Here is a 27,731-nt window from a genome sequence, read left to right as displayed (position 1 = left end):
TGAAGCAGTTCTCATGTATTAATCACATTTTCATTGTCAAGCTGAAAACAGAATGTAACATTACTTGAAAAATGACACCCCCCATCTGACTTTCTAAGATGCCTTTACTAGCCTGTGGATGGATTTCAATGGAACAGACTCAGGATACATGTTGTAGATGTGACATTCATGGCTGCTGACGAGTGCCTTGCCTCTTCCGCTCCCCTACAGCAATACGTGTCACATATAATACTCCATCTAGTTCACTAACCCTCGGTGTTATCATCCAGCAAATATTCCAACGCTGACAACGCTAAGCCTGTTGACGCATGCTTAACAAAAAGCTTATGATAAAGCCGGCTGGCGAGCTGACACCAAAACGTCATCTAGTCAATGTACCATGCACTGAGAAGAGAGTAGTTTAATATCACTTTATTGTAATGTGCAGGCTATCTAGCTGAAAACAATATTACATTTTATAAATCCTATAAAAACAAAATATAACTCTATAGCCTTGCATATATAGCTATAAAAACAATAGGGTGGTGATGATCTATAGAGACAATGATGTGTTTCATTATCAAAAAGCATCCAGGTACTTGGCCTAGGTCTGGCTTTAGGTTTAAACAATAGACATAAAGCTCTCAGTCCGAGTTGTAAGACAGTTATAGAGCATCTTCTCTTTTAAGAGCACTAGATAAGAGTGACCAAGGACTACACCGTTTTCTCATGGTTAAACATTATTTCCAATTAAGCCATACTTGACTTCCTGTGAGTGCGTTTAAAAAGTTTGTGCATACTAATGAAACAGTGATAGAATCCAACTTCTGTCAGTGGTTTGTTTTAAAAAAAGTGTAACCCAATCCCGAGCTGCAGCTGAGGCTGTAAAGTGTTTTGTGCAGCGGCACAGCTGAAGATTGAAGAGGCTGGAGTCTGGGTGGTAAACCTCACCCGGGGCCTGAGCAGTTCTCCTCAGTTGCAGTTAGTCCCTTTAAATATAGAACAACTCCAACAGCCATGCGAGAGTCGATTTATCATGATTTCTCTCAGTTGGCCTTTTGCATCTATGCTTTTACGACACAATGACCTTTCTTTACCCTTCCTCAGGTGTTCCTTTCGAAGAGTGAACATAAAAGATAAACACAAAGCTTCAAATAGCTTCAACAAAGACATAAATAAGCAGCAGTTAATGCCGTCCGTGGAGCTTCCTCATCTATACTAATCACTGCCCAAAGGCATTGATGAAAGGATATTCTGAATTTACGAAGATGATGTGCTGCGTTCAGTTTATCCTTTGATTATATACCCAATTATAGTGCAAGTAAGCAATTAAGCCAAGCCTGGATGTTGTGAGCAGACTCTGTCTGTAATTGAACGTTGCTGCTGTACTATGAGCATCCAACAGCTCGAACACTGCGCTCCTGTGTGAGAGACATTTGATGAAGAGGGGCGTCGGTGAATCAGCGAAGCCTGTCTTGATTACACAGGTCAATAGTATCAGAATGACATCATTGTGCACCGCTTGATGAGTCCATGATGTCATGATTTGAGCGCCCATGTGTGTGTTTCTGAGTGTGCACATGGCACTGTGAGAACACTGCTCTTCCTCGCTGTAGCTCCATAACAGCATCTGTAAAGTAAACACAAGTGGCAGTTCCGCCTCTAAGCATTTGGCTCACTCAATGAAAGCAATCTCTCCTAAATGGTAATGGGCCTCTGCAAAGTGGCATCATCAGTGTTCTTCATTTTAGATGAACTGCTCCTGTGTCACACCTTTAAATATACCCCGTGCTTAAATATTAATGACAACGTGGCCATACAGGCAACGAGAGGCCTAATTCATTTAAATCAATGTTCCTCTGCAGCCTCCTCCTGCGTAATTCAGTGCTTTAAAGCTCTGTTGTTTGCAGAAGATTATTTTGATTTAATGTTTTTAGTCCCTGAGTGAAGTGCCCTGCGGAGGCTCTGGTGGGAGGCTCTGGCATCGACAACATCTTTCCTTTCTACTCCATTCACACCATAAACTGTTCCCCATGTACAAACTTCTGAGTGATCTTCTTTCCCATCTCTCGGCATTCATCTGCTATACATTGTTCCCTGGCTCTAATTTTCATCAGGAATGAGAAATGCTAATTAACTTTAATGAAATTGATATCTATATCAATAGGTCAGAAAACACAAAAGGTGCATATCTGTTTAATTCATTCCAAGTCCCACGTTGCTTTACACTTCAAAAGAAATTCATCACGGTGACTCAAAGCCTTTTGGAAAGACCCCTGCCCACGCCTCCCCTCCGCCTCCTCCCTGCATTGGTTGTTACTATATGTGGAGGGAAATTGAGACATCTGTTAAGCTCAGCCTATTGCTTTGCACAAAAGAGTCTGATATTCCTGAATGAAGAATCCCCCATGGTTTGATACCTTTGGATCTCATTACACCCATACTCCATTTGTGCTAAAGGAATTCTATCAGTGTGAGCAATTACAGACGGGTGTCAAATTATAGTGAAAACCAACATGAAGTGTCTTGTAGAAGATGTTGGGCCACCACAGCTTCAATCAAAATCTACCGGAGAGAACATTGTACTGTACTTCCAAAACATATTTCATCATTTGAGGTTCTGTTGATAATAATAATAATTATAGCTTGAATTTATATAGCGCCTTTCAAAAGACCCAAGGACGCTTTACATATGTCCAATGGGGCAAAAGAGAAAATAAAAGAAAGTAATTTGCACCAAACAGAATAGAAATAAACAGCACAAATGGCAGGGTGGTCATTAACTGAGGCCAAAGGTCTTAGTGAACAGGTGGTGCTTGCGGAGTTTTTTGAAGCTGTTCAGAGATGTAGCGTTGTGGATATCGGCGAGGAGAGAGTTCCAGGTGGTGTGTTCTAACACATCGGTCCAAAATCTCCCATAGGTGTTGGGTTTAGATGCAGTGACTCTGGACACCATCGCATATGATTCACATCCATTTTCATACTCATCAAAGCAATCAGTGACATCTCGTTCCCTGTGGATGGGGGTCACTCTCATCCTGCAAAAGATCCCTCTCATCCAGATGAAAATGTTTTACTGCAGGATCAAGGTGATCACTCAGAACAACTTAGTATTGATTAGCAGTGACCCCTGTAAGAGGACCCAAACCAGGCCGGCCTAACAAGCCACTGGATCCACTTACTGTAGGGGTCAAGCATTCTCTCAGTGTACACCAGGAGAATTGTACCCTTCTCTAGATGCACACCGTACATGCACTCGCTCTTTTGTCAAGAATAAAGTGAAGGATGACTCATCTGACCATATCTCTTTTTTTTTGCCAAATCTCTATAGACCAGTGCCAATGGTTTTTGCACCACTGAAGCCTCAAATGTGCATTCATCTTTGTAATGAGAGGTTTATGCACTGCAACCCCTATAATAACGCTCTCTGTGCAATTGTCTACAGACAGTTCTCGCTGACGCAGTCTGATCACGTCCTGCATTGACTTTCTCAGTCACCTGAGGCAGTCCTTTTTTCTTTACATATCAAACTAATGCATGAGCTTCATGGTCACCGAAAGCACACTGTCGTCCACAAAGACCAACCCGATTTATTGACAGAGATGTAAATGCAGATGTCACTTTCTTCACTATTGCGATTGAATCAAGAAATGCCGGTTATGAATCTTAAGCTGCTTTCAGACATAAACTGAACTCTGGATAATCTCCTGAAATTACCTAGAGGCAGATGTCAGAGTCAGTTGCTTTGTCTGGAGTTTCTCCTGCTTTGAAATAAAAGTCATTCACCACGAAACAGTGGGCACATTGATGCAGAAAACACGTGAAGGACAAGAACAAAATAATACAATGGTGCCATACACATTGACAACACAAAGAAGTGAAATTGAATGTACAAATTTGTTCAAGAGTTTTTAGTGAAACAAGCCAATTGACATTTTCCGGAGTTCATGTCTGAAAATAGCTTTTGTGACTAAAGCTCCATGCAGCCACCTGTGGCCCAGCAATGAATCCTCGTTAAAGTCTCATAGATATTGTCCTATCGCCATCTTGGAACCAGAATCAACTGGGCCTGCTCTGCATTTTTAGACATGATTAGATGTTAATTGTTTAATTGTACCATGCACTGCACGAAAGCATCTGAATCCCTCATTTATTCAGGTTTTCCCTTTATTTTATCACTGCTCTGTAGACACATATTAGTTTTTTCCACATTTTAAAAGTCATATCACCACTTGTCTTGGTGGATTGCTATCTTACCCTCAGCAGTGTTTACTTAACCTTGCTTGTATTTTTCTCTGGCCTCTGTATCTACTGCTACTTACACTGTGTTTTTCGGCATATGAGATGTACTGGGGTAGAAGTCCACACAAATACAATATGTCTTCAGGCAAGTGCAGTGGAACCATACAGAGATGGAGGGATAACACTGGCTAAAGCAGAGGAGCTCTGTCATTCACTCAGTGCTTATGTCTGTTTTGACCTCACTTGGTTATTGTCTGGGTTTTTCTCTATGTGTGTGGGAATGTGCATCTGTGCTATGGATATTAGCCTCCAGAATTGGATTACTCCAGAAGACAGCACATCAATTTTTCCATCACCTTATCATGGATAGAGGTCTCATCATTGATTATGTTGGGTTTGCACTAACTTTTTTTTTTTTCATATTTTCTGAGAATGTTGACCTTCGAACATGTACTCTACACTTGATATCTGAATGGTTCCATCTGGTTCCCACCAGCTAAGAACGAATGGCATGAGTCTGATTCATTGACTCTTTTTAAAGATGTATGGTGTGTCTTTACTTCCTCCCCTTGTTTCCAAAGTCCAGCTAAAATATGCTGGATATGAGGGTTTTCCTTTTTTTATAAATGAGAAATTATTGACGAAAAAATTAACACTAGAACAAACGTCAGTTTGATAAGACGGCTACTTGACATTTTAGTGTGTTCTATGTACCATCCAATACTATGGAGGAGGAGGGGTTAATGACATACTGCTCTCAGCCACCAGAGGGAGAACAGCCCAATGTGGCTTCACTTTTCAGGAGCTGTCATGTCATCCATCTTTATAAACAGTCAGAACCTGTCCAAATTTGAATAAGAATACAACATGTAACTTTCACCACAAGGGGTCTCTCAACCAAAACAATAACAATAGACATAGTTGCATGATGTATTGTAACAGTGTGGTATCATGGGAGTTTGTGGTTCCACCACCATTGCCTGTGAAAGTCTACTCAGGTGCAAATCATGTTCACAGACAGGGTAATGTATTCAAGTTTTATTCACGTTACAAAGCAATGAATATTCGTGATTCATTATGAGTTGCCAATACGAACAGTGGAAGGAGAAAAAACAGCTAATTGGCTAGCATTGTGTTTTTCTTTCATCGTGTGCCATTCCCCCCCCCCGAGTTGTATCAGAGATGGGCAAAACCACGGGTAAAGTGCATTTGACATTATTAAGCAATGGCTAAAATGAAATCTCCTGTTACCTTGAATAAAATTTGGGATTTCTCTGGATGTTAGGAAACATTTTTGGATAATGTAAATACAAAAGTAAACAAAATGTATTACATGGATCCAGTCAATTTTAAACACGTCAATGATGAAATGTTACATGTTGTATCTTTAAGCACGACTGATTCCATTTTGTTGCTTTGTGCAACCCCTTCTGCTTTTTATTGGTGGCGTATGAAAGGGCTGACAATGTGGCCTGATTGGTATTCTCTAGTTTCAAACAGATGAACAGCACAGATGTGCTGGATGGAGATATCCTTGTCATCATCCACTCACAGTGCCAAGAGAAGGATGGTTGGTGGTTGTGATAAATGGAGAGAGAGAAAGGGAAATGAGCACACACAGAGCAGCTATTTCTTTCCCAAATGGACTGCGCTTGTTGCGAACCAGCTCAAGTATTCTCATGACCTAATTGTCACAGACTACAAAAATAGTTACCGTATTTGTCCTGGTAAAGTGTCACTACTGGGCCCCGCATTACCAACATGTGTTTCTAGAGTCCCACTCACAACTCAGAAAGTGAATTGCAGGATCCATTAGATGACATTTCTGGGCTACATGGATTGCATGAGCATGTTTTCACAGGTGTGAAAACCACACTGGTCTCTATATTTCTGGCCTAATCACCGATGCAAAGTGCAAGGACAATGACGTTGCATCCAGGTGCATTTTGTTCATAAAGGGGCAGTGCACTGTGTGCGAAAAGCTAGTGGAATATGAATCAGAGTGTATTGTGATCAATCATTAAGATCTTACTCAGTAAACTCCTCACTATTTATCATATATAGTCCTCAAAGTTGCTTCTCCACTGTGCTCTAAGATGCATACTATGTATCAGCACTTATAGCCCAAACTTTGATCTACTCTTACCATTATGCCATTATTATTTCACTTAAACCATTTTATTTATCTGTTAGCTGAAGTAACTGTCCTATTTCTCAGTTTCACATAAGGCTTGTATTTATTGAAGGATCAGTATTTTACCCGTCTGTTCCTACTTATTTTTTACATAATGACCAGTGTAAGCTGTGCCCCACCAGTTATTGATTGAGATACGCAGAACGCTCAGCATGAAGCACACAGAGCCCAGGTGTGAGGTTCATGTATTCACATGAGGCAGCGCTAAGCGAGTTGTTGGTGTTTTGGTGTATATTAGACAATGTGTTGAGAATAGGCTTCTCAAAACCAAGTCATTTGCCTTGATAACTTGTTTTAAAATGTAAATTAAATGTAAATCAATGATTTTAATTGAACAGCAGCAGATGTGTCTAAATCTGCATCAAAAAGAAAAAATATTCAATAGAATGAAAGCAGGATCGGTAAATCAGTCTGCATTTATTTTGTATAAATGAATAGGCGTGAATTTCAAAGTATCTGTAATCTTTAGCTGCTATTATATATAATCCTTCTCCTTCAGTATATTAAATTGCAGCAGCAATCATCTGAAGGCAGGAGGACAGATATGAGGAGCTGTATCCTCTGATTTGAGATGTGCTTTGCCCAAGTGAACACAGTGACCATAGCACCCTTCGAGTGATATATTCCCCTTTACCCAGCCCTTTGGAACTTTTGTGGTCCACCTTAAACAAAAGGTAATGTTTATATTCAGGTTCATAATTTTAATTTGGGTTATTACTAAGGTTTACATGCTTTAATGTTCAGGAAAATGTCTTTCAGCCTCTGTCTGAAATGCTTGGTTTGGCTTTCTACCAGTGAAGCCCAGTTGACTCTGATTGGCCAACCACTTCTGTCACATGTAGGAAATGTTGGTCTCGGTCTCTCCTTACCTGGTTTTATAAGGTGATGTGCTAAGCTACCCGCTAAATGTGCACTAGGCAAATGTGGGGCATCATAATTTCCCTGGAGTTACCAAAAAGTTTGGGCTTTCTAGTTTTGCAGACCCTTCACATTCACACCAGAGAGAAGAGAAACTGAAAACACATGTCTTCTTTAAAAGTCAGTTATAGGCCGTTATTTGGAGTAGCCTTGTTTTAGTATTTGCGTACATTTTCCTTTTTGACTTTATTTGTTTTATTTAGCTTAAGTTTTGAACGGAGAATATTAACTTGTAATGGCATATATAATGCAATGCATTATTCTAACCATGACCCTACTCTATTCCCTAATTGTATTATTGTACTTTTTCGAATGAATATATTTATGTACTTATTTATAGAAAATACTGGCTGTCCATACAAAGTATTTATCTTTCACTCAGGTAAATGATTGAAATACTTTATGACCACTGCCACAACTGTGTCACTGCACAGTAGAACAGGCACAAGCAGAAGAATAATCAGAAACAAAACACGACACATGGGTGATTACATCATGATGGTGATGCTGAGGAGAATCCTGTAATTTGGCCTGTATATATTGGTTTCTCACCTGATTGCACCATGAAGCTCCTCAGGCTTGATGTGAAGTCCTCAAGTGGTGTAGTCTTGTTCATTTCAGGACTATTCTCCGCAATCACTTGATACAAATAGAAACCTGTGAACATGCTCTCCTCCCCGGCAACCGACCCCTGGTTAAAAGCCACTGCTGTCTCATTCGCTCCTTTTCAGTGAACTCTTTGTTATCTATACTTTACTTTTCAAGTCATAAATCTCCCAATTTATATTCTTCAGATATTTGTTTCCTTATATTTCTTTGTCTTGCTCATCGAGTGCCCTTTTTTTTTAAGCTTTTTATGGCTTCTAGCTTTTAGCCTGGGTGCCAGTGAGCTAAAGGGTGGTTAGTCACCTTCTCTGTGGGTAATTGCCTCCATTCAGCTGTTGCTGGAACAGCCTTTGTGATCATATAGGAGGAGAGACATTCACACTTATGGGTATATTGTTTAGCAGTAATGAGGGGCTTTTCTTGAGTTAGAGTGCTCCAAAGTATACTGGACAGGTGGAGAGAGCTGCAGTCATGGCACAAGTGCACGCTCTGTGTTCTTAATGAGAGGCCTATTACCACTGACCACAGCAGAGCAGGGCACGTGCTGACAACCCAGATTTGTGTTGACCAACATGTGCTGAAGTTACGGTTCGGATGATGCTGGAAAGGCTTTAAATAAATGTGTGTGATTAGAGCATTAATAAAATCAATGATAGTACGAGGGTTATGCTCTTCATATGTACTACAAATGCTTTGTGTGTGTGTGTGTCTGTGTGTGTGTGTGTGTGTGTGTGTGTGTATGGCGCACGCACACACACACACTACTGTCTCTTTAAGTAGGACAGTAGAAATTGATGGCCAACTCTGAAAGCTGACCTACATAGAGGCACAGACAAACTAGCTCCCTCAGCATGCATGCTGAGCCCAGTTGCTCTACAGAAAATGCAGAGGAAGCAGACATGTTGCATGATACTGTAAACATTTCAAAAACACACAGTACATCCATCTCTCTTAGTTGGGCAGTTGCAAGTAGCACAATATAGTATCACACTACTTCTGCATCCCATGTTGAGAGGTACATTTACCCTGATCGAGCATTTTGCTTGTTGTTGTGGTTCTTTCACTTTTTTGTTTTTGTTCCATTATCTGTTTTACAACTTTGCAAAGTTTTCCTATTTCCTGTCTTCATTTTGCTTTTATCTTTAACTGTAGTTAATAATTTGGAAATAAAAGGTATTGACTACAATTTCAGTAATGACTTGTGCTTCTGAACTGAAAAGTACAAACTCACCGTGGCACCATGAAATGATAAAGGTCAAGCATGAATAAAACAACAAATCACATTGAAATCCACTAACCTTAATTTACCTTCATGTTCCTAATTGTTCTCTAGCCTGATGCTATTTATTTTATTCTGTTATTAAAAATTCCATTTGTGACATTTCTCAATGATCAATAATGAGATGTCCTTTCGATTGCTGTCTAAACTAATACGTTTTAGCATTTAAAAGCCTGAGAGCTGCAGCTAAACAAACTAAACAAACCGTTTTTTACAACACCACCTTTTTTCCAATTGTCACTGAAATATTTATAATGTAATGTTTGATTAAAAAGTAATCTTGAATCCTAAATTTTGGACTCATTCAGTTATAGAACAGTGGAAATAAAACATGGTTTGAAAAGTTTGTCACAACAAGTGCCCAGAGGTCTGTAAAAATGATAGTTTACCCACCCTTTTATTTTACCACTAACGTGTCCATGCATCCCAAACCTATTTGTACCATGAGCAGCAACACAAGCCTTCATTTTTAATTATTCATTAAAGTTAAACCGTTGACATTTAATTAACTATTTAAAACATTCAACAGCAGTGTACGTGGTACTTGTGGTTTTACTAAACTACCTGGTGCTTGCTCATACAGTCACACACGGTGTCTTGCTGTATTTCACATATTTGTTCTAGTTTTCCCTTCATCATTTTGCAGACAGGGCCTCGGAGCCTGAATGAAATATATTTGTTTCACCAAACTAAGCCTGTGCACTTCCCTCAGATAATGTTTTTGTATATCGACAACATCTGTTGAGCTCTCCAGCTGCAAAACTACATCATAGTGTTTAAACACTCCACACTGGGGCAGGTGACTCATTTAATTAACATTTACAGAGATTCAGTAAATGAATATGAGTAATTTATTTATGAGCTAGTGCCTAAAATACATTGGGGGGGGGGGGCATCATTAACATTATTGAATATTAACCTATATTTACCTGGAGAAAGCCATACATCTTTGTTCTGTTACTTATTTTTAAGCAATGAGCCAGATAAATACGTTTGTTTATATGTATTTATTTTGTTGAACATGACAGAGTCCATATAAATGTAAGGTCCAGATTAAAAAAGAAAAGCAGTGGGCAGCTTTTTGATTATTCAAGTTCTGCTTGTCGATTCTGGTTCTAATCTAGTTAATGGATCCCAGTTTTATTTCCTTGTCCACCGTTGTGATGACAAGTATTTCATGATTTATGATTATTAGTGTCATTCAGAATTCAGAACCTCAAAAACGAACCAGATCTCTCAGCACCAGACATTACCAGGACGGCAAATGGATGCGTTTTAGTTGTGAAGTTATATCTTAACCCGCAAAACATCTCAAGTGTTATCTTTGGAGTGTTGTCTTGTAAATGTTAAACGAGCTGCATTTATATAGCACTTTTCCAGTCTTAATGACCACTTAAAGCACTTTACACCGCAAGTGACATTCACACACACATTCATACAGCGCATCCATCGCACATCATTCGCCATGCAATCTGGGCAATTTACACAACGCAATTTAGGGTTCAGTGCCTGTTCAGTGCAAGCGGACTAGAACTACTGACCTTCTGGTTACTGGATGACCTGCTGTACCTCATGGTGCATGCTCCTGGCTAAATGCACTCTACACGTCAGGGGTGAATTTCACATCGTCCATCTTCACTTCCCCCCTCAGTTTCAAGTGCATCGACGCCGTCACATTTACATATGTTTGTTTTTGTTTTTTTTATCAGCCGTTTTTTTTCTAGATTTGTGATTACAGAGTCTGAGCATGCCTGTGGGACCTAGTCTAGTCTATGTCTCTGTCTGTCTGCCTCTCCACCGCTTCCACTGTCTTTGTCTGTGACTAAATTAACCACGAATAAACAAATGATGTGTTTTTTTGTTTACTTCTGAATGACTCAGTGTCAGATCTAGTTATCAAAGGGAAGGCTCATTTGCAGAGCTAGTGCAGTGCCTGTTCTAAACCTGCCTGTTTGGATTGGGCTGTTCAAACTCGTTTGACCTGTGGTGGTGCTGGTTGCAGCTCACTTTCTGAAACTGTAGAAGTCACCTGCAGTAATCGAGCTGTGGGGACTAAAGAGTTGTTCACCTGTTTATTTCAAGTTTGGTGAAGCCCGCAGAACCCGAACTAGAGAATCAATTGTTAAAGAGCGCTGGTCACCATTCATATTGAACGTATCACATGTCCGAATCGCTTTTAATTTGAGCTTCCGTGGACTCTTAATGATACTCATTCCAAGTGTGAGGATAATACGACGAACGGATCTCAAGATATCTTAGCCACATACAGACTAACATAGATTATTGGAATTAGTAAAGACATGTTTGATTCATTGATTAAATATGTACTTAAAAAATACAATATTTTCTTTTGCAGTGATGTATAATAATAGTAGTAGTTGGTGTATATAATCAGATCTGGATCGGGAGTTGGACAAGCCAGCAGGACAGAGATGAAAAGCACAGACTACAGGAGAAAACCCACATTAATGATTTTCAGTAATGTGATGTAAATGCATGGGGACAGACAGAGATTTCCCCCTGCTTTTAACTGTCACATTTACAATCCTTCTTTTTAAATATTAATTCCCACTATTCTGTGTAATGTTGACAGGGCATTTTTTGGGGGAAATTTGAGCCGTTTCCTCGTATTAATTTACTCTGCCTCTGTTGTCTTTTGTGGGCCATATGTGCTCCGTGCGGGTAGAAAGTTCCTGGTGTTAACTGTATTCAACAGGGGATTAACGCCCAGGGCTCTGGATCTCGAGTAATAGCAGGCGGAAACACTGATCAAAGGCCTCTAACTGCGCCGTGGGTGTGCGGACTGCCTCTGTCTGCTTCTCTGCATTACAAGATGACGGGAGGCCTGGAGGCTAGAGTGCACAGGCAGACATGCAGTGCGGGAACTTTCTGTAGACTTACGCCTGAGTGGACAGACAAAGGCTTGATCATGCATAATTAGAGGAGGATAACCAATTCAGCGGGGGGGCGGAAGGAGAGGAGGAACAGTTGTTGCCCCAGATGAGGTGCACCTATGGTCGCGCATGTGCCAGTGTGTGTACAGTAGGTGAATGTGTGTGTGTGTATTCTGTGGGTGTGTTAGTGTTTGTGCAGCGCGTGGTAGGGGGGCTCCATTCCCTTCATGCTGTGTGCCAGAGGACACGACTGACACTTCCCCCGGGTCGCCTCACTTCCTTGCCCTGTTTTGACAGGTCTGGTATACAGCAGGAGGCTCCAGTGTTAATCAGGAGAGGTTCAGTCCTCCTTGTCGAGGCAGCAGATATATATGGTTATGGTTCTGTATGTCCAAGAGGCTGCAGCAACTGGGATGACCCATGCATTCAAAGCATTGCAGTTATCAATTGCTTTTGCTGGGATACGTGAGGCATTTTGTTCTAAAATATCAAAGTTTACGATTGTTCACTGAATCTAAGGGGAATTAACTATGTGTGGTTTGATCCAACAAGTGTCAACAATGACACTCTGTAATCTATTTGCATAGAATCAGCTTAGTATATCAGTGATATTAAATATTATTTATATATTGATCAGACCGAGGTGAATCATGTGCTGTGGCATCCACCAGATGTCAACTGAACGCCTCCAGTCAGTTTTTGGGATTGACGTGTTTGACAGCACTCCATACCGCCATCATGAGGGACTATATTTTGGAAGAATGTCGCGTTCCACCCTCCAGTAGAGTTTAACAGACTTGAAGTGTCTGTGTCAAGGGTTAGTGAAGCTGAAGCTGCCCTGGAGGCTCCTGGTGGCCCAACACCTCACTAAGACATGTTATGTTGGTTTGTCCAACTGTGTGTGTGTGTGTGTGCGTGTGCGTGTGCGTGTGCGTGTGTTTCTGTGTGTGTGTGTGCTTTCTGTAAAAAAGCATATTTTTGAAAATACCTGTGTTGTGCATCTGGAAGCCGTTTTCAGATTTAAAAAAAAACAGAGGAGACGCTTTTAAACACTTTTTTACGATGGCCATTAACGTGTTATAGTTTCATTTTAAGTTTTATACAAACTGCAATTTAAAGCTGCAACTCCAAGTAAAAGTCGCCTCGGCTGCATCATTCTGCAAGTTCTCTCATTATCAGCTTCTGGCAGAATCAGCTTTTTTCCACTGGAGTGACAGAAGCAAATAAGCTGGAATGAGTGTGAAATAAAGAGCGAGTGAGATGAAGCCGGTAAAAGGCCGTGAAACTGGGCCCCCCCGCTGATTCTGTGGAGCGACGCGATGAGGCCGAGCCCAGCTCTTGCTAATAGGTGTGAGCAAGTGCAGCCACCAAGCCTCGACCACTCGCCACACAACACCTATTATCAGCCGTCCTATCAGGAATCCTTGTGTTTCCATTTACAAGGTATTGTTCAAGCAGTGGGAAGCTTCTTGGGCGCGAGCATGTTGACACCTCTCTCCTCGTGTCTGTCAGTGCTGACAGTATTTAATAGTCTAGCAGGGCCTGGATACGTGAGGATAATCTCGCTCTGCTGACCGGAGGATGGGAGACAGAAATGCCTTTGTTGGCTCTATTTTGTGGCCTGTAATTGTCTGTAAGGTCTGTAAAATAGGACGGTAGAGGAAATTACTGAAGTGGTGGGGCCAGAGGTTCACTCAGCCCACGGGGGTCCGGCCAAGGAGGCGTGTGCTGAGCCCAGGAATCAGAGATATAGGGCGGGTTGTTGTGAGATTTGTCTTTTATGTATGTGTACGTACACATTCGTGGAGTAGTTTACACCACAGCAAACTGTCCTTCTGTTCATTTAAACAGATCCACTCATGGGTGGAAGGGCCCTGCTGGTGGTCTCTGTGCTGGTGCGGCTTGGCCCTGACCCCAGTGGATATAATTGTGCACTGGAAAATGTCCTGTCAGTTGATGGAGGAGCTGCCTGTAGAAGCAGGAAGGAGTGTGGCGACAGGGGCCATGTGTGTTAACCTCTTTCCTTGTCACTTTTTCTGTCTTTTTCCCCCCACCCCCCCTTCTCTCCTCTCATCTCCCCCTTTTCCTCTTTCCCTCTGCGCCCTCGTTCCCCCCCCCAGACTCCACTCCCTCTACCTACACTCCACTGTGACAAATTACTCCTGGCGGTTGATTTGTTGGTTGTCAAAAGTGCTCCCTGCGCTGGCATGAAGGCGGGGTGGGCGGGAGGAAAGGGTCCATCCCACCCCCCCACCCCCTCTCCTGTTCCTGGCCGTCGTCATCACCGGTCCCTTGTCTACCCCAACCTCGGACATGTGCGACGAGCTCTCGCCACCACTCGCCATTGAGACGTCTCAATGGAAACTGATATTCTGTCTCATAAGATCTCATTCGATTAGCTGTTGTCCGTGTTTAATTAGCTCCCACATTAGGTTTTCCTGCCTTTCCTTTGACAAGACAGTTTTGGTGCGTTCGAGCTGGTGTCGGTAGCAGATGAGTGGCTTGAGGAGGAGGAGGAGGAGGAGGAGGAGGAGGAGGAGGGGTAGAAATGAAAAATGAGAGTGCGAGATAAAGACTGTATGACAGAACTGTAAATGTCAGTGTTTGTGATAGGTTGCCTAGGATGCAGCATAAACCTCCGCTGACAAAGAACCCTGTATTTCTCAGAATTATCTGATGAATTGAATAAATAAGCTATTTCCGAGACTAATGTAATATATTACACTTTTACATGTGTATATGAAAATGTAATTTTTTTAACCTGCAAATATTTACAATACAACATATTCATATGAGGTATACGTAAGGTTATAAATCTTATGTGATGTTATACTGTTACATAAGTATCATACGATCGGTATGGTATATATACTGTATACAGGTTGGAATCTTTTTTTTAATTGATTAACAATGCCATGATCAAATCACTCTATGTGTCTTTCTTTTTGGGACCAATACATTGTGTCATTGTGTAAAAATGGATTCTCCGGTCATATAGGCAATGTTGTGCTGACAAGAAAGATAACAAACATTGACATGCTAAACGTTTTTTTATGCGGTAACTAAATGCAAAAACTAAAACCCCGGGGTTGAAAACAGAATCATTGATTTGAAACAGAACCAGCAATGGCCCAATACAAACAGACAGATGACAAATATCTTTCCTTTATGTATCCTACAGAAGATGTTGTGCGATGTGATATCATGTGGTTGACACTAGGCTTTGAAAAGCTTCTTTGACCTTGAAATTGTGTCCTGTGAGGCAGATGAGGACGCTGAACACATGGAGTTTATCTCAACCTGTGTGAATGGGGGGAAAAAGGACAATATTCACTTAAAGTAAATATTTGAATGGCTTATATTAGAGTATTAGTGTTTTTCCACCTTTAGCATGTTAGTGTTCTTACTGGATCATCTGTCGTTCCTAGAGAATAAACCGACGCTGCTCTCGGGAGTGTGTGTCAGTCACATGGCGTGTTGTTCACAGTGCCCCACTGTTTAAGCTCAATCTGATGTGATTTTATTTCATCATCGGCTGTTTGCCATTTTGAAAGGAAACTCATCTCCTTTCAGTCCCACTTGCTTCTTTATTCACTAACTGTTTCTCTTTTGTGCCGTTTCCTCTTTTGCAAACGTAATAGAATATCAGTTTTCCTTTCAGCCCCTGCTATACGCCGCAGCTAGATTGCTTTGTGCATCACCATCAAAACACAGAGGAGAGCATTGCAATCCACTTGTGTTCAAAAGTCTGAAACCATCTTGTCTCTGTGTCTTTGTATCAAAAGAGGGGTTAAGCTTTTATCCTATAAATATGGCATGAAAATCCCACTGTCAATGACACATTCATTCTAAGGCCTGCATTAACATAAAAACCAGAGCTTGTTATACAGTGAGATTTCAATAAAAAGAACACAAAATGCATTTAATGAAATTCAGATGCTGGGTCCCAGCTCCCTGAATCTCATTAAATGAGCTTTGTGCTGTTTTTCCATCTTCTCTTTGTAGAAGAGGTCCTCGAGTGCCCTTAATAATGTGGCAGATTTCATCATCTTCTTGATTTAAAGAGGACAATGTCTGTCTTGTTCACTTGTTCTTTTCCATGCCCAAGCCAATCTCCACAGATGTACCCGCATAGTTTCTGCATCTGGCTCGTAATAATATAATGTTCCATCTTGTGGTGCGTTTTCTTTTAGTAACTGAAGTTTTGTTAAGGTTCTCCACTAACTCATTCTCTCCCTCCTTTTCCTCCCCCCTCCTTCTCTGTTTCTCTCTGCATAGGATTTGGTTTCATAACTTTTGAGAGTGAAGACATCGTAGAGAAAGTCTGTGAAATTCATTTTCATGAAATCAATAACAAAATGGTAAGTCCACTCATTTTTCTTTTTCAATTCCAGGTGGTTGTTGAAGGATTCATATTTGATTTCTCCTTTCCTCTAGCATTAATAGGGGATCGTGTGTGTGTCTATGTGTGTGTGTGTGTGTTTTCGTGTTCATATGGACAGGCTAACACACACATTGACACTCACACACACACACACACACACACACACACACACACACTCACACTCACACTCACTGGATCTGTGGGTCTCAGGGATGGGAAGGCAGTGGTGTGCACTGCCCACAAACCGTGAAATTGTGTTGCTGAATTCTGCCTGTCAGGCTGAGGGACGGGAGAGTGGAGCCCGTTCCTCTCTTTCTGAATCCTCTAACCCATACACAAACACACACACACACACACACACACACACACACACACACATGCGCAGACACAGGTGGACATGTCCGGGGAGGCAACAGGGAAGCTACTGGCAGAGGCAGAGTTCATTAGTCAGGGATTAACACCTTCCACAGAGTCCCAGTGATGCTTGTTTTACTTAGACCACTAATATGGTCATCTCAGAGTGCTAAAGAGTTCAGAGGCAGTTTTCTAAGTCCTGGTGTCACCTATGATAATTGACAGGAGCCGACCTCAGTGTAGCGAGTGTGACATTAGGTCCTCCTTCACCCAGTTCCACCCTGCAGGCCTCTCGAGAGATCCTGCATCATTTGAGCGCTTCTGTGGGTTGTGATTGACTGGAGGGAATACTCGTCTGTCTGCCGTGCAGTGGGGCTCCGTCTCTCAGTGTGTGTCTTCACTCTCTCCCAGCCTTTCCCCCCCTCTGAAACTGACTGACAGGAGCAGTGTAGTAGAACCATGTTCACCAGAGACCGGCCCAGGTCACATATGACCCCGGTATACATCCCGCTGTGTCTCCGCGCTGCATCACAGTCGATGCACAGGACTCCAACCCCAAAAAATTCCAGAGTGTGACAGAAATGACTGTGTGTGCTTGGAAGATATTCTGTCACAATCAAGTGTCTCAGATCCTTTGACATGAAGTCATGGCATTGTGTGAGCGCACATAATATTACACATCAACATGAATGCATGCACAGGCCGTAGCAGACACACAAAGCAGAACAACAGGCTGTCCACGCCTCATTTCAAAAACCATTCCAAATCTATTTCTGCATTTGTCATGTCAACTAAAAAATCATTAACCAATCATTTGTTTAACAACAAATCTCAAATCAAATTTCTGGAGTAAAATTCTAATTCCATGTTGGTATGAACATTTGATGACGTATTTATTGTGTGCCTTTCCAACTTATATCAGGCAGAAAAAAAGGTCTCATTTAAGTCCAACTAAAAGAACTTCTAATTAGTTCATAATTCATAGTGCTAATTAGGAATGCAGATTTGCTAAAACAATCATCATTATTAATGTTTAAAATACAGGTTATTTTAATTCAATTATAGAAGTTGTTGTGACAATGCAACATTTTTTAAACATTTCGGGACTGACTCAACAATAAAATAAAACCTTAAGATTAAATGCAAAATAATGTTAACTCTCGCCGTTGTATCTCATCGCCAAAACCTAAAATATCAAACACTGTTGATAATTATTTGTGACTGTTCTACAGTACGTCAATAAAGAACATGAATTAGTTCAGGGTATCTATGCTGGACAGCTCTAGCACCAACACAATAACTCTAATACATTTTTGTTGTATTGATTGTTTCAGCTGAAAGAGACTTTCATCCCCTTTGTATACAGAGGGTTGCTTTACTCTTCATCTATTGCAACTACATATTCTAGAGAGAGGTAATCTATAGACAAAGTGGGAGTGGGAGTAAAAAATATATTTAAGCCTGACCAATGTGATTTGTTACGGGGTTTTTTTTTATACCAATATATTTGCAAATATATGTTAAGAAAAAAATGGCAAAGGACAAAACAACGTAATTGAGGTTTGATATTTTACAGTCAAACCATTAAGTTTATTCTAATTAACTATAAACAAAAAACACAAATACAACAAATTATACAATGCTTAAAATAAAAATCATATTTCTTATACAATTTTGAATATAAATGCACATTGAATTGTTCACTGTTCAACTAAATGATTACGAATGGCTCATATTGGTCGATCATCAGCCAACCGATATCGTTTGGGCTCTAGACGCATCTGACACACCTTCTAATAGTCAGTGTTTACACTCGACTGGCTTGTGTGTCACAGTCATTATAGTGTTCAGTTAAGCTTTGCTATTCAAGGACTGTGTGAAGTTAGAAGTGAGAATGCGCTGGAAGTGTCAATTCCACACTTGGACTCGTGACCACACAGAGCTGTGATGTTGTGCATTGCAACATGTAGTTCTTCAGGAGGTGAGGCCAGAAAACCCAACAGCCACCGTATTCCTCACCTGTGTCTGGTTACTCATGACAGGAAATGACACGTATGGAAACCAGGGAGGAAACACGAGGATCATTCAGGGGACATTGCCTCGTGAGAAGACTGAGGCTTTTGTCCCCTTCGCAGAGATCCCTATTTCCAACACCTTCTCTACATTAAACTTCATAGAAGGCAGGAAATAAGTGTGTTCCTCAGATCCTCCACAAAGTGCTGACATCTGAGAATATCGGCATAGAGTAAAGAATGAAGAGCGTGATAAGAGCATATTTCAAAGACACTTCGGGTTTTTACCTTAGCTGCGCGGAGGAGAGCACTGGTTACCCAGTGTCTGAAGCACCAGCACGCAAAATAAAAAATGCCTCCTGTCTTCATCCTTATGAAGTACCATACAGAAATAGACCTCATCCATCCTCCCTGCGAGTGTTATCTAAGATGGTTCTTGAATAATTGATGCGGACAGAAATTCCACCCCACATGGGAGGACGCTGGATGTACAGGGCACCCCACCTTCTCCTCGCCCGCCCTCTCAAGGGCTCTGGCAGCCGAGTGGGTCAGTGCCCACTCAGATGTGAGTGACGGGACCTCTTAGTGACTTGGTCAATCACCCTGTGTTCATGTGCCACCGAGGCCTCGCTCCCAGGAGCACTCCCTCTCTGTCACTGTGAGTTCTGCCTCATATATAATTAAAAACAGGGTGCTGCTTAGCAAGAAGCTCTCAACCTGCCCTGCCAGGTGCACTGACTTCTACATCGCTCACACCTCTCCAGACTGGCCTGCTTTTAGAAAAATGCATGGAGTGATAAAAGTATGGATTATCCTCTGCAGGAACCCACAAGCATCCTTTAGCCATAGCTCCTTGTATTAAAACCAGTAGGTATGTTGGAGTTAAAATCAATAGGCAGAAGCTGGCTTGACAGTTTTCAAATACTTTGAACAGTTTATCACACATATAATGTCTTTTTCATTTACTAGCAGGACAGCACCTTAATACAGCCGGTGAAAGGTTGTGAACTCCCTGCATCACTCCTCGGCCCGCTGTTAGGGCTGCACAGCTAATTTAGAGTATCACCTATTAAGCGCTGGCTCTGATGAGCGAACAATGTGCCATTAAAATGGACTCACATTGGTTTTAGTGGAGTCCTTCAAGGCGGCGTTCTTCTATGCGTCATTTTTAATACTCAGCAGTAGCAAATGATCACAACAGGAGGGAGGAATTTTTCTGTTACTTGTCAATTTCTCACCGACTTCCCGACAAGACCAACCAATTACTGCGCCGAGGAGAATGAGCGCCGACTCTCCAACTGTCACTGAGGTAAAAGACTAATACAGGAAGGCATTTATACATCCGCCTGTAATATTTAAATACACATTCATTCTGCACATTGTCGTTTATAAAAGCCGAATTTTGAAAAATGTAACGATCACATTATTAATGATACATTCCTTCCAAATCTAAAACAGGACAGAGAACAGGATTATGATTTTTTATTTTCCCTTTAACAGTTGGTCCATCATTCTTTAAAGGGATTATAATAATAAAATAATATTAATAATAATAAAAAGAAAACTGCTCCAGTTCATCTGTTTCATATTAAACATACAGAGAGAGATAAGAGAAAACATTTAAGTTGCTGTAAGCAGAGAGGAAACTGCTCTATTGTTGCCTGCTTTGACGTTTATGAACACCTCAAATGGTTTTCTTAACTCCACTGAGGCACATGTTGAAAGAGAGAATCTTTGCTTGTGTCTTATACCCCATCAATATTTCACTGACAAGGCAATGCACCTTGCATGACAGACGTACTGTCTGAGAAATAAAATACTAAATTACCCTAAGAATAAGCTGTTTTACAAATAAACGAACCCAACATTAATGTTGCACTCTACCGTCAAGCTCATGTAAAGTAGAACAGAAACAAGTAAACCTGCATCAAAAACTATCATTTAAATAATAATAAATAAATAAATACTGATGTATTATCTATTGATGTATAATTACAGAATCAAAACAATTTAAAAAAATATTATGGCAATTATGTGAAACTCAACAATACAGATTGGTGTGGTCATGTGTAGCCTGCGGTACAGACCACTGTGGCACCATGCGAGTCACTGCTGCACAGGGAGAGCTGCTGTTCATCTGCTTCTCTTTAATGTTTTATATTCTGCGACTTAGTCAAACATTATCCTGCACGCTCAATTTCATGTTTACAGGAGGCCTTTATTGATTTTATATTTTTCAGATGATTTTAAGCACTTGGATTAACATAATAGGATCAATCCACCTGCAGCTGCGGGGTTCATGATAGCAGTGGTTTGAGGACTGGGAGCTAGTGCTAGAAGCAGTGTGTAGTTTGTGATCAGCTAATCAAAGCAAAGCACTTTTAATCAGACCCACATTCTGAGTTTCGTCAGCGCCTGCTGAACCAGGTCTGCTGCTGCTGGGTATAAAACCGGCAAACCAGTTGGTTGAGCTGCCAGCGCACATTGAAGTTTACTGCCGTCAAACTAGAGGTCATGAACTGTGAGCTTAAGTGTGTGTGTGTGCGTGTGCATGTGCGTGTGTCTGTGCACATACGATTATATCTACTAAACTAGCTGTGACCGCACCGTAGACAGCCATTACCAGAGGCATTATGGTTTCAGGTTGTCCTTTTGTTTGTCCCCCTCACGTATAATCGTAATAATACATTTTATTTATGCAGCACCTTTCTTACATAACATGCAGCTCAAATTGCTTTACGTTAAAATCAAAGACATGAGATAAGCTATATTAATAAGTACACAAGGCAATAAAACAAAAACATCAAACTGAATCTTAATAAAGCAAGTGCTTATGATGAAAAAAAATTCACACAAATTCCTAGTAAGTGAAATTATTGTGTTTTATCATATTATTTAAAAGGTCAAACGTCAATTTAATGGTTGCATCATACAGATCCGCATAAAAGCAATATCCTGGTATTTACACTTTAACTAAACAACAGAAAGAAAGCTATACCACTGGGCGTGGGCAAACCACATGGCATTAATTCTACAAAACAAAGCTATAATGTTCATACAGGTGATTTTTCTCCTACAAAATTCCTATTGTCATTGTTAAATACTTTTTCTTTTCTCTTCAAACTTGGAGAGTTTATTTCCGTTCGGATTGTGAACATTTGGCTCAGTAGAATCCTGTGGTCTCTCCCCCACACTAGACTCTTAGTAGCTTCTTATGACTACATCTCTGGCCATGCTACCAAAAGTGTTGGTCATGGGGGGGCCATGTCTCCTCTCCCTCAGCGTCGCACACTACACAGCCACAAGCCCTCAGCCATATCTCCCTTGCTCCTCTGTTTGATTTTTTAAATATGCTCTGAGGCTCGGTTCCAGTGGAATCTGAGGGCGTAGCCGCTCTTTAAAGGAGATATCTACAGAGAGAAACTTACATCTCTGGAATGTTGAAAATGTCTTGGAAAATTTCATTTTCTAAGAGAGGGGAAATCTTTTACCCTGTTTGAACATTAAGTGCCTAATAAGGGTTTCGGTCCCTCGTGCAGTTCTGCCTCACAAGTTCTGGACTGCAAGTAATTGGATGTTTACCCTTCAATGAAGAGGGAAAGCTTTGAGGGATGAAGGAGGTGGAAATCCACTCGGCACGCCGCGCTCCAGGACGTCCCATGAAAGCTGAATGATGTTTTCGATCTGCTGATCGAGGAACGTGATGGAAGCCGTTTGACGTCAACCTGATGATCATGGCCCTCACTTTCGAATGTAACCCACAGTGTGTACAGGGACAATATTATCTTTGAATACAGAGGCATGACATGGCAACAGTGTTGACACCACAGGGAGCACCTGGTCCTTCAAATGACCTCATATCCCATAGCTTTCACATAACCACGCTGAGATATCATCAGACGTAATGACTCCCGCAAGATTGCTGGCCATCTAAGGCATCATTTTGTTTTATTCAAAGGTTATTACCATAATAACATGTCTTCTAGTACTCAGTGTTTGCCATTCTTTTTATGGACCATGGATGCAAGCGGTTCATAGAAGTATTCCGCTGTAAAAACCCACCTCATAAAATACATGACATACAATTTTTGTTTTGACTGGTTCACAGAGGTCACCCCTCCACCCCCAACCCAGGTCCAGTTTTTGAAATATCAAACACTGACCTTTTAGAAGCTTGAAACCTTTGAAGTTGCACCGATAATAGGGAACTGAGGTTCTCGACATTTTTTTCATTCACATAAATAGAAATTGATCTCAATAGTAATGGGTTTTAACGAGGGAACTATTTTACAAAGAAATCAATTGTAATTTTTTTCCCACAAAAGAATATCTTAATTCATTTTTAATTTGGATGTTTTAAATCAGCTTCTTTTACCACTTGTTAAATAGCGGCAAGAAGTCTTCTTTTATTTTTTTTAAAGTGAGTAATCCCGCGCCACCACCAGGCCCGACACGGTGGATTCAGGGCCTGTGACATTTCCTAACTATGCAGTCTATGTGTTTTGACTGTTCAGCTGGGAGTGGGAGCTGGAGTAAATGAATCACACTGTTTCTTTTCTTCAGTCTGCCAGTCTGCTGATGGAATTCATTCACTAGCGAAGCTAATAGTAGCCGTGTACTCCTCCCACATTACACACACACACACACACACACACGCACACACACACACACACACACGCACACACACGCACTGCACCCACAACACTTGTCCCTGAAGGACAGTCATTGCCAGTGCATCCCGCCCACTCCTTCCTGTTATACCTACAAGGTTAATATGTATGGGAGATGTATTGAAAAGGTCATAACTGGAGCGTTTCACTGCTGTGTATCAGAGGGTTTGTACATAAATAAGAAAAACTGCTGTTTGTTTATTCTTCATCAATGAGCTGTTTTACTACACTGATTAAGAAAGGATGAAGAGCTCCTGCAATTGTTTGTCATTAGGAGGAAAAAAGATACATATTTATAACCAGAAAAAAAGAAATATTTGATATATAATAAATAATATTTATTTAAACTCTTAAGTATACAGGCTCTACTGCTTGGTCTGCTGTTTTGCGACCCAATGACACAAATCTCAAAGATGAGCCATCAGCTGCAGGTTATCTGTGCATCTTGATAAATGTTGAAAGCTTAGCGGCTGAGTTAACCATACCTTGTTAACACTGTGTTGCAGACGTTCACTTCAACAAAAACATGTCCTGCAAACTGTATATGTTTGTGTACGAGGCGCAACAGAGCTGAAAAACATGAGATGCTCAGAAACCCGTAAGCAGTGAGCAAAAAACAAGTACAGAAATATTTGAGTGCATGAAAATAAGCTGTGTAACCTATGGCTTTTGCACACAAAAAAAAGGCGCATCATAAACACAGTGAGCATGATTCATTGCTACACTTTATCTTCCTTGGCTTGAAGAAAAATATCGCCACGGCATCATGATATGGAAATTTTTCCACAGGAAGACCATTTATCGAAATCTTCTTGCCGGCTGGCGAGTGCTTTCCTTGTAGCTTGTTCGTTCCTTTCAACTGTTTTCATGTTCTTTAAATGAAGGCCATTCATTCTTAAGTGCCTCCTCATCCATTGTGTGGGGGGGACTTGGCAGCGTGAGTCTTCAGGTGACTCACAGGAACATCTCGGTCTTGGTTCCTGGCTGCTTCAGTGTTTCCCCACACACGTAGATTCAATCTGTGTCGGGGGTGGGGACGGAGGCGGGGGGGTAAACGCCCATGTGAGAGCACGCTGTTCGCTTCCATGTGCAACAGTGCTCGAGTGATAGGTGCACAGGGGATGAAAGAAAGAAGAGATTTCCCCTCGCACCTACAGCCAAAACTGTGATGAGGTCTGTCTGTGAGGACAGCAAAAAACGTCCTGGAGGCTTTGACGGTCCATCGGCGGTGGCAGGATTTCTCCCGGTGCTTCAGATGAAGACAGGAAGGGAGAGACATTGAGGGAAAGAGCAGGAGAGTGAGCCAGTAAGCAGAGTGAGGGGTTGAGGAATAGAGAGCAAGGCAAAGGATGCTGCACACATGAAACAATATTGTGCTTCCTTCGATGCATCTAAAGTCCTTGAGTAGTAGTAGTATTATTCGTAGCACAAGTCGAGTTCAGACTGATGCCTTCAGTTCAAATAAGTGGCTGTGAATTTAGTGTTTTTCTGCACTTTAATCTGCAAAATTTGAATCCTTGCACTCAAGACCAGTGCACTCTTCCAGTGTTTCTTTGTCAGACTTAGATTGTCTCGCTGTCCTCTCCGTTTCTTGTTCTCCGACTTAGTTCCCTCTGAAAAGCTCCTTCCTGCTTCCCTCACACAGTCCTGTGTGTTTGAAGCAGGTGAACACCCACACAGTCACACCACTGTAGATCCTGGCTCCTGGCTGGTTTTTAAACCATGACAAGGAGCCCTCTCTCTGAATATCAAAGACCCACATCTGAGAGCATGTAGACATGACTCACACCCGGGTCTGTCTTATTCCCAGCAGGCCACCTGAGCGTCCAACTCTCTGCTTGTGGCAGGGGCTACTGGAGGACGCTGATCAGACACTGTCCTGTCTGTGGTTTGGGCAGAGCTGGGTTTGTATTTGTCACCCGGCAATGCCAACGTGAAAATTCCCAGCAGTGTGCTTAGATTTCTAACAGACCTATTTTTCCCCCCACCCGGTTGCTACTTCCATGCCGGCGGGGTCATTCTTTGACAATAAGAGCGCCTGTCCTCTCCTCAGTACAATGTCAAACTGTGCCAGGCTAGCAAGGAGGGCAGAGCAGCTCTGACAGCTACAAAGTGGCTGAGGGAACTGTGTACTTTAGTTGGTCTGGTTCAAATGAAAGAGCTGCTAACAGCAACAAATCACAGCTGTGCAACGCAGCAACTTTCCCTCTGTGATGGAAACCTTTTTCATTAGTCTTCCCTTTTTACATTCCTGCCCCTCTGCTGGATATAGAGGACTTGTTGCTCTTTTTATTTAGCACAGCAACTTTTTACACATGTGATAGATTTCACCTTGGCAACTGGCAATAGCGTGTTGTTTCTGCTTTTGTGTACATATGAATGTGTGCAAAAATGAATCGTGTGCATAGCAATGTGCACCTCTGGCCTGTCAGAGTTGCAGGCCTATTTTGTATGGATGCCGGCCGGTATACCTTGGTTGTGGTGCACACGGCACTGGCACAGTAGCCCGTCTTGTGCGGCGGGATGACATGTGAATCGCAGCAGCCGAGAAAACCCTGCTTAAGTGGAGGCTGTAGGGAGAAGCAGACGAGAGCCAGGAGGCAAACAGACAAACAGATGGACAGGCTGATGCCAAGCAGGCAGTGGAGCAAATAGATTGTGCAGCATGGTGAACAGACTCAGCCTACCAAAGAACAACCAACAGACGCAAGACCATGCCACCCTTGTCAGCCGCTCGGGCTTCTCTATAATTCATCGAGATAGGATAGATACGTTGTAAATAGGACTCTCATCTTCCTCCTTCTCCTGATCTGCCCCTGTCACATCCCTCATTTGATATGTGTTATGTAGGAGGAGGAGATGTCAGCCCTGCAAGATGGGAAATGAACAAACACGTATGTGTGAGAACTGGAGTGAGAGAAAGAAATGCAGGAGAGAGATGAGTGCTGCAGGTGGAATTGGATGGTGGGACACTGGGGACTTGAGCCCAGCAGACGCACACAAATACACAATACGCTGTAAAAAAAGAAAAGAAAAAGAGAAGCACAGTCAGTTACAAAAGACATTATTTCCCAGTGTTAGATTTTAAACACGCTGCCCTGGCAAGACTGAACAAATTTTGTCAAGAGAAATCCATGCTTTTGAGATTAGCATTGTTTTTATTAAACAAAATCTGCTTTCTTCAAAGTGACTGGACATACTGACACACTGTGGGACTTTGGTAATGGCGTTGGTGAACAGAGCTCCTCTTATGTTGATGTCTCAGAAACTCTCGGAAAGTATTTAGCTTGTATTTCCCCGAGGCATTGGGCACATGCTCACTGGAGCAATAACCTTTGCTTTAATGCAGGAAGAGCATGATTGTAAGTTTCCCTCAGAGACTTTCCTCTCAAATGTGAGGTGCTCGGATTGACTCAGTCTTGTTTTTCCTCCATGGAAAACCTCTAGCTGTGCAAGTCAAATAGAAAACCACCTTAAAGAGCTGAGACAGCCCTGTCAGAACTGTCTAGTTGTGTACCTACACAGTCTAATGGTTTGTCTGTGTGTGTGTGTTTGTGTTTGTACATGTGCATCTGTGTGTGTTTGTCTGTCTACATAGGTAGAATGTAAGAAGGCCCAGCCCAAGGAGGTGATGTTCCCACCAGGTACACGAGGGCGAGCCAGGGGTCTGCCCTACACCATGGATGCCTTCATGCTGGGGATGGGCATGCTGAGTGAGTCAAACACACATCCACGCACACAACAACACACACTCATGCAAGTACACAAACAAGTGATGCATGCATCCGTTTCAAACTGTGAATAAAAACTGTCTTTTCAGGAAATATATTCTGTTTAATCCTAAACCTGAGGTGCTGTATAAAAACACACTTGAGCAGTGTTTGAAAACCTGAGGGTCACAATACAAAATGTTTAAAAATGATTTGATAGCTTAGACATGGCTGTAATTGTAAGTCATTTCCATTTCCATGAACTGTTTGGATCTTTTTATTTAAATGGTCTGTATCCCCACTTGTTCCTCCACCTCCTCAAACATGTCTCTTACCAACTGGCCATGTTGCTTGGTTTTCTTTTTAAATAATGGATAGGCTCCAGTGGATTTGACCATCGATTGAGCTGAGCACCTTGTCATTTTTAAACAAGGCAATTTAAGTGGACAGTAAACTAATCATCTACAATCTGGAGATGAAACGGTGTGA

General features: G+C 41.7%; 1 protein-coding gene across 8 annotated transcripts in view; it reads left to right on the top strand.

Annotated features, from left to right (window-relative positions):
- msi2b (musashi RNA-binding protein 2b) overlaps positions 1-27,731 on the top strand; it is a 244,615-nt gene that overhangs the window by 163,147 nt on the left and 53,737 nt on the right. For all 8 annotated transcript variants that reach the window (XM_061086625.1, XM_061086621.1, XM_061086624.1 and 5 more), the window contains exons 8-9: positions 16,391-16,473; positions 27,131-27,245. In XM_061086625.1, coding sequence (XP_060942608.1) covers positions 16,391-16,473; positions 27,131-27,245 — 198 coding nt within the window. The remainder of the gene's footprint in view (positions 1-16,390; positions 16,474-27,130; positions 27,246-27,731) is intronic.

This window comes from Limanda limanda, chromosome 14 (assembly GCF_963576545.1).
Source record: "Limanda limanda chromosome 14, fLimLim1.1, whole genome shotgun sequence".
Taxonomy (NCBI): Eukaryota; Metazoa; Chordata; class Actinopteri; order Pleuronectiformes; family Pleuronectidae; genus Limanda; species Limanda limanda.
This window is presented reverse-complemented; position numbering and strand designations above follow the sequence as displayed.